This window comes from Rhagoletis zephyria, unplaced genomic scaffold (assembly GCF_001687245.7).
Source record: "Rhagoletis zephyria isolate East Lansing unplaced genomic scaffold, Rhagoletis_zephyria_1.1 Rzeph_scaffold_03701, whole genome shotgun sequence".
NCBI classification, from domain to species: Eukaryota; Metazoa; Arthropoda; class Insecta; order Diptera; family Tephritidae; genus Rhagoletis; species Rhagoletis zephyria.
This window is the reverse complement of record NW_016160784.1, coordinates 13668-21157: the sequence shown is the minus strand read 5'-3', so window position 1 is coordinate 21157 and position 7490 is coordinate 13668. Positions and strand designations below refer to the sequence as shown.

At 35.5% G+C, this 7490-nt stretch overlaps 2 protein-coding genes across 6 annotated transcripts; both read left to right on the top strand.

Annotated features, from left to right (window-relative positions):
* The first annotated feature begins 962 nt into the window (after positions 1-962).
* LOC108369482 (probable ubiquitin carboxyl-terminal hydrolase FAF) lies at positions 963-1331 on the top strand. The gene is made up of 2 exons (XM_017624599.1): positions 963-978; positions 1070-1331. The coding sequence occupies exons 1-2, from the start codon at positions 965-967 to the stop codon at positions 1320-1322; spliced, it is 267 nt and encodes an 88-aa protein (XP_017480088.1). The 5' UTR covers positions 963-964; the 3' UTR covers positions 1323-1331.
* A 1484-nt stretch (positions 1332-2815) lies between these two features.
* LOC108369480 (uncharacterized) lies at positions 2816-4940 on the top strand. 5 transcript variants are annotated; one of them, XM_017624598.1, is made up of 3 exons: positions 2816-3182; positions 3482-4701; positions 4757-4940. In XM_017624598.1, exons 2-3 carry the CDS (start codon positions 3544-3546, stop codon positions 4766-4768), a joined length of 1170 nt encoding a protein of 389 aa, XP_017480087.1. In that variant the 5' UTR covers positions 2816-3182; positions 3482-3543; the 3' UTR covers positions 4769-4940. The 5 variants fall into 5 exon arrangements, with proteins under 5 accessions (XP_017480087.1, XP_017480084.1, XP_017480083.1 ...); XM_017624595.1 differs by having other exon boundaries at positions 3396-4701; XM_017624594.1 differs by having other exon boundaries at positions 3291-4701.
* The last annotated feature ends 2550 nt before the right edge of the window (positions 4941-7490 follow it).

The window sequence follows — 7490 nt, the reverse complement described above, 5'->3', positions numbered from 1 at the left end:
AAGCATTAGCTTTTTTTCTTTAGTTTTCTAGCCGATAATTATCAGGAAAAAGAGGAATGGGATCATTGATGGAATTACGGGCGATATAAAGAAATAGTTAAGAAACGAAACTAACAGAAAATAGCAAGTAACTACCTGATCGGTGTATTTGACATTTGACGTATTTGACGTAATTTTTTAATCGCGTTTTATATATAAAAAGTATTCACAAATACATTTTACAATTTCATCAATATTTAATGACTCGCTAATTTTTATTAAAGAAATACTAAAAATTTGGAGAAAGAAACAAATAAAGCAAACTTAACCTCGCTTGTTTGCGCTTCAACAGGTGTTTATTCATTTTGGCAGCTGTTATATTCAGCTAGTAAAAATTTTACATGCAGAAATTAGCAGGAGAGGCAAAAAAAGAAGAGTGTAAGAACGAAAGCCGCTAGTCTTTTGGGTTGAGAAACTGTTTCCAGCAAAAACTAGTGATAATTATCTGTAAAGAAACAAAGCATATATGACGAAGAATACAGAACAACGCATGTTTACACATAAATTAAAGAAAACCAAAGCGAGTGGATATTAGAGAAAAATTAGTGGTTATTGCTAAAAGGTATAATAAGTACATGGATTTCAGTACCAGAAGAACTGAAATCAGCAAAGGCAAATATTTTCTCTATAACTGCTGCATTCTATTACTTGCTAACCCGATAGCCTTCTTCTGCATGAAAGCAACTGTCAAAAATTTCCAGCAGTAAAAAGTTACGAATTGGCACAGCAGAAATGTAAAATTTTCTCACCATAGTAAAAAGTTTTCCACCGTAGAACTTTTCTACTGATTGGCACAGGCCCTTAGTCATGCAACAGCTCCACATAACTCCGCCATAGACACACACACCAGTCGCTGCAGTACCAAAAAGCTGTTATGACAGTATTTTAATTGATCCACGATAATCGGTGGCATATGGAATGCGTGATGGAAATTTTCTGGTGCTTGATAGCCAATAAACTACAAGAGTGAAACGCTACAAGTAAAACGCTGTGATGTAATTTTTCTTAAATTTCCATCTTTTATTTGCAGTTACATTAAGAAGCTCATAGAGGACAGAGCTGTTGGTGAGGAAGGTGTCGAGTTACTGCAGTACTGCAACTGGGAAAATCCGCATTTCGCACGTGCCCCACTCGTATGGAATAGTAGCTTATGTCAAAAGGCTGGTTTTAGTATAATGCGGCATTCGCAGCATACCCTCACTGGCGCCGAGCCGTTGAAGAAATTTTGGCAAATAAACTTGCAAGAAATAGTTCCGATACTAGCACGTCCGTATTCTTGTTAAGGGTCATCAAAAAATTCCTTGTGTTGTAAACAATAAAGGGAATGCCGGATTATACTAAAGTCAGCTTCCCGACATAAACTACTATTCCATACGAACACAGAAATATAAATGTATCTAAAACTGAATAACTCAAATCAAATTGGATTGCATTTGCATAATATACCTAATATTGGAATCTGTTTTGATCGTAAAAAATACAACTTGCAATCATTTAGATTATAGTTTTGAAAGAAATTGATTGCAATCGTAAATTGTGTAAAAATTGTTAATAGCAATCTGCCTTAAATTCATGATCCCCATGTAACGGGTATAAAATACGTTAAAACCGCACTATCTGTATTAACAACAAATATACATTGGAATATTTAAAATAAAACGATTCATATTTATTTTCTAATAAGAATTGTTTCTTAATTGAAAGTATTTAATACTAATATAATGTAGTGGTTAATGTTTAAAAATGAATTCGCAATATGTCCGCAGCTCAGGTTGATTTGAAGAAATCCGTTTAAATTTTTCGAATTACATCTACTTGAATATAGGATAGGCAGGGTTGCATACAAATGGTAGTTCCGTAAATATTTAAAATATGTTAGTTCATTCAATATTTACATCTGGGCCAATAAATAATAACAAATATAGCCGAAAAAACAAAGTTTCGATTAAAACGAGTTTTTATAACCCCCATAAAATTTCGATTAATTTAAAATACGAAAATAACGATATTTTTTCATGGAGAGGTATTTTTGTAATATACCTTGTTTATACCTACACAAGAACCGTATTAGCAAAAAACCGATTGGACTCAACATATATTTCTTTACAGCATTTATACCCGTGTCTTTATACCGCACTCGATAAAGTCTTATTCAAACGTAAACAAAATCTGCTATTTTTAAACGACTTTTTTTTAATAAATAATTTGCGCGGTTGACCGAAATGGAAACAAACAATAATTGTAATTTATTATAACAATAATTCGAATTTAAAACGGGCTGTATAAAGAAAACCAGCCTATTGTCACTTCACTTTCCAATGGTGCTGATTGCTGCAAGAATTATTTATCGATTTAGAGCATAATCAACACAATATATGCACATAAATATGTATTATTTCACAGATCTCACGGCCAGCTTAGAAATACGTCACCAAAATCATATAAAATTTAAGTAGGAATTATTTTTATTTACAACGTATCTGACCCATTCTGATAAGTATATTTCCCCTAAAGTTAACCCACTTTATTTAATTTGTCTCTCGTGAAAATATATATTTTATTTAAAATTTTCAGATATGTACATATATTTTAAATTTTTGCTTTAATTTTTGTATCCTTTTAATATTTAATTAGATACCTTTAGATTAAATTAAGCTTAAAACGAAACAGCACAGCAACCCTTTTCTGTTAATCTTGAGAACACAAATCCCTCTTTTGTTAAAATTCGGCGCTGCACAAAATCCTGGCGTTTATATTTTCCAACAAAATACCACTTCGTAATTGTAGCAGCATAGCTGCACTCCTATACATGTATATATGTAAATATGTAAACGTAGTATATATAGCAACCACAAACACATATGTATGTAAATAGCACATAATATTCTGTGTATATATTTCCCCCTAGTCAGTAAGCGTCATTTCCAGTTATAGTCTAGAAGTTTCTATTTCCCCTTTTCTATTCGGTAGCGTCCCTTCCAACCTTCCATAGATTGCATCAGCCTTTTAGCTTAAGCACATATTTGTACAGTCAAGAAGATTCATAATAAATTTGGCGATCAAACCTATCGGACGTGTCTATTTTATTTGCGTTTACAGTCTCAGAAGTGGGGTCGAATTCCCTTTCCTGAACGTGTGTGCCGGTAAAATACTGATTTTTTTTTTCTTTAAGATTTCAAGGACATACATATTTTCGCATAAATAAAACTAACTATAAAAACGTTGTGAATAAAAGTTAAGTGAAGTGGTAGGCTTACGAAAGCGGCACGGCGAAAGACAGCCAAAACCAAAAGAAACAGAAAAAAAATACGAGTAAGCAAAGCCAATCGTGCAAAAGTAATTTGAAAGAAAAACAGTGCGAGCAAAGTGGAAAGTTCATAAATAAAAAATAGTTCGGCAAACGAGTGGCAAAGACAAAAGAGTGTTAAAACAATACAAATAGGAACGAGATAGACAAAAGAGTGTATAACAGCAGACATATTAACATTCAGTAAATAAGGCAAAATGGAATCAATTTGTGCTAATGAATATACGGCTGTGCAGTTGCGCGCTTGGCTTCAGCAGTTAAATTTGCCAACAAGCGGCGCAAAAAATGCGTTGGTCATTCGGTTAAACGAAGTTCCAGTAGCCGAGCGTGGCCGGTGTCCGTTGGAAGCTGATGAAAGTTTTGAAATCGTGGCGTCGGGAAAAAATGCAGAAGTCACCCCTACTTTACAAGGAAAAAACAATAACAACAATGAATGCGATGGCAGCGCATGTGGCGGCGACGGTGATGTTGACAATGACGACTGTGATGAAAACACAATACAGCAAATACAACGAATGAAGCAAGAATTGGCAGTGCGAGAAAAGCAGGTGTTGGAGAAGGAGATACAAATTCTGCGACGTCTTGCAGAACTTAACGTGAATACAGTGAGCGTCAACGAAACAGCACCACTTCGTTCAGGGCAAGTTCCCATTGATATAATTTTGAATATAGTGCCTGAATATGATGGGCAATCAAGTGTTGACATCTGGTTAACTCAATTCAAAAGTGTATGCGATGCGTATGCAGTTGACGTCACAATTCAACGTGTCTTGCTACTTAACAAACTAAAGGGAAAGGCATTACAGTGGATACACTCTAAACCACACTTTGCGACGGAAGAGTTGGAATGTTTACTTGCGGAAATGAAAGAAGTGTTTGGTGCAAAGGAAAGCAAATTGCTGCTGCGTCATAAATTCGAGGCAAGGATGTGGAGAGCCGGTGAAAGCTTCGCGCAATATTACAATGAAAAGATATCGCTGTCAAATTCATTGCACTACGAAGATGATGAGTTACTAGACTACTTAATTGAGGGAATAACCGATGAGCAGCTACGCAACCAAGCTTATTTGCAGTGTTACGCCTCAAAGTCTCAGCTACTACAAGCATTTTCCAAAATAAGTTTGAAGCAGAATGCATCGAGAGTGGCGTCGAGGGGAACTGCAGCAGCTACAGCAACACAGATGAGTTACACGAAACGGTGTTATAACTGCAACTGTGTTGGTCACTTCGCCTCCGAGTGTAAGAAGCCAAAGAGGGAGAAACGGGCATGCTATGCCTGTGGCAGCATGGAACATCGAGTTGCAGTGTGCCCAGATCGCAAAAACCGAGTCCAGCTGGTAGATGATAGCGAATACGTAAGATCTTTTATGTTTGTTATTAAGAACCAAGGTTATATATATTTTTCCTTAGAATGTCTCATAGATTTTGGAAGCCCAATCAGCTTTATCCGAAGATCAGCAGTATGCAATCAGTTAGATTTAAAGTTACTGAAAAATGAAAATGACTTATATTTTGGTCTAAATAAGTCAAAAGTGCAAACCTATGGAAAATTTTTGTGTTCGATTATAATAAACGATAAACATTTTGATATTAACTTTATTGTTGTTGCTGATGGGACAATGACCTATGAGGCTGTTCTAGGAAGAGATTTCCTTAGAGAATGTAAGTACAGATTAGTAAGAGAGGAAGAAGAACAGAAATGCGTTTCCAATAAAACCGCTTTGGATGGAAGAAATAATTGCATTGCATCAGGAATTGATAGAAGACTTATAAAATGTCTAAGCGATGTAAGTTCTGAGAATTCAAATATTGAATATTGTAAAGATATGACTGAAAATAATTATGAAGTAGTAGGAGTAAAGTTTAAGGCAAATGAGTGTGAAGCGAACAAATACGAAGAAAGTACAAATGAATGTAAAAAATATGCTACAAAGGTTAGAAATATGTCAGATGAGTGTAATTCAACTGAGTGAGGGTTGGAAAAATAAGTATGAAAAAGCACTTACTAATATAATTAACGCTACAAATGAATGCGTACAAAACAGCCAACAGTCAGGCGAAAAAGTAAATGGCTCGGAAATTGAAAACAAAGTTGATAAAGAATCACTCGAAAATGTTAATTTATTAAATGAACTACTGATGTTAGAGCCAAATGATGAAGATGAAAAATTGTCGATAAAGATTGGTCAAAATTTAGACCATTTTTATAAGCAAAAATTTAATAAACTATTTGACAAATATTATTTGGAATCAAAGCGTCCCATTGAACCAAAGGTTAAGTGCGAAATGAAGTTGACTTTAGATAATGTGAAACCGTTCAACTGCCCACCGCGACGATTGTCATACGCTGAGAAAATCGAATTACAAAAGTTGTTAGACGAATATTTAGAAAAAAAGTATATACAACCGAGTGAGTCTGAATTCGTATCACCAATTGTATTGGTGCGAAAGAAGACAGGTGACATAAGAATGTGTGTTGACTATCGAACGCTTAATAAGGTTACAGCGAAGGATAATTATCCGATCCCGTTGATTGACGATTTAATAGATAGGTTAGCCAAAAAGAAATTTTTTACCAAATTGGACTTGAAAAATGGTTTCTTTCACGTTTTCATGCATTCAAATGCAGTAAAGTTTACATCGTTCATCACACCTTTAGGTCAGTTTGAATTTTTACGCATGCCGTTTGGCCTCAAAAATGCTCCGTCAACGTTTCAGCGTTTTGTTAACAAGATTTTCACAGACATGGTCATAGATAACAGGGTGATAATATATCTAGACGACATAATGATAGCTACCGAAGAGTTAGACGAACATTTAAAGATTTTACAAGAAGTTTTCCGAAGATTAGTAGATAATAAATTAGAGTTGAGATTAGACAAATGTGAGTTTCTCCAGTCTGAAGTGAAGTACTTGGGTTACACCATCACGGAAAATGGTATTCGAGCAGATGACAAAGGCCTTGAGGCGATAAAAAATTTTCCCATTCCGACCAAGGTTCACTCAGTGCAGAGCTTTCTGGGCTTGTGTTCCTACTTTCGAAGATTCGTAAAGGATTTTTCCATAATAGCCAAGCCTCTATACGATTTGACCAAAAAAGATAAAAAGTTTGAGTTCGGAGTTAAGGAGCTGGGGAGTTTCGAAATGTTAAAACAAAAGTTGTTGGAAGCACCGATATTAGCCTTGTACGACCCACTAGATCCAACAGAGCTGCATTGTGATGCAAGCGCAACAGGATTTGGGGCGATTTTGATGCAAAAGAAACATGATGCCAAGTTACATCCGGTATTTTATTTCTCAAAACGAACAAGTGAAGCTGAATCAAAATACCATAGCTTCGAGCTCGAAACGTTGTCGATAATTTATGCACTCCAACGATTTAGGGTGTACCTACAAGGCCTTAAATTTAAGATAGTTACAGACTGTAACTCGTTGACATTGACGTTGAATAAGAAAGAGTTAAACCCAAGAATCGCTAGGTGGGCTCTAGAGCTGCAAAATTATGACTACGTTTTGGAGCATCGTTCAGGCACACGCATGCAACATGTTGATGCCCTAAGTCGATGTAATAATGTTTTAGTTTTAGAATCGAACACGTTTGAAGAGAATCTCATTATTTGTCAAGGAAAAGATGCGAAAGTTAGGGAGTTACGAGAAATGTTACAAAAAAGCGAACACAGCCAATACGAAATGCGTAATGGAGTTGTATATAGAAAGAAGGAGAACGGTGTGTTATTGTTTTATGTACCTGAAAGCATGGAAAGCCATGTTTTTTACAAATATCACGATGAAATGGGGCATACAGGGATTGACAAAACATTGGACCTGATTTCAAAAAATTACTGGTTTCCAAAAATGAAACAAAAAATTGCGAACCACATACAAAATTGCTTAAAATGTATTGTTTACTCTTCAAAACATGGACGCGAGGAAGGTTACTTACATAATATTCCGAAGAATGATAAACCATTCGACGTAGTGCATATAGACCATTTTGGTCCGATCGATCATTCAAGATCGAAAAAGCACCTGTTAGTTGTCATAGATGCCAGTTCGAAGTTTGTTAGGTTATATCCGACGAAGACAACGAATACAAAAGAAGTTATAAACGCAATGAGGGAGTACTTCCGGTCATATAGCCGCC

Bases quoted from the DNA above. Each gene is read 5' to 3' on its own strand.
- LOC108369480 (XM_017624598.1), top strand. From the start codon at position 3,544: ATGGAATCAATTTGTGCTAATGAATATACGGCTGTGCAGTTGCGCGCT.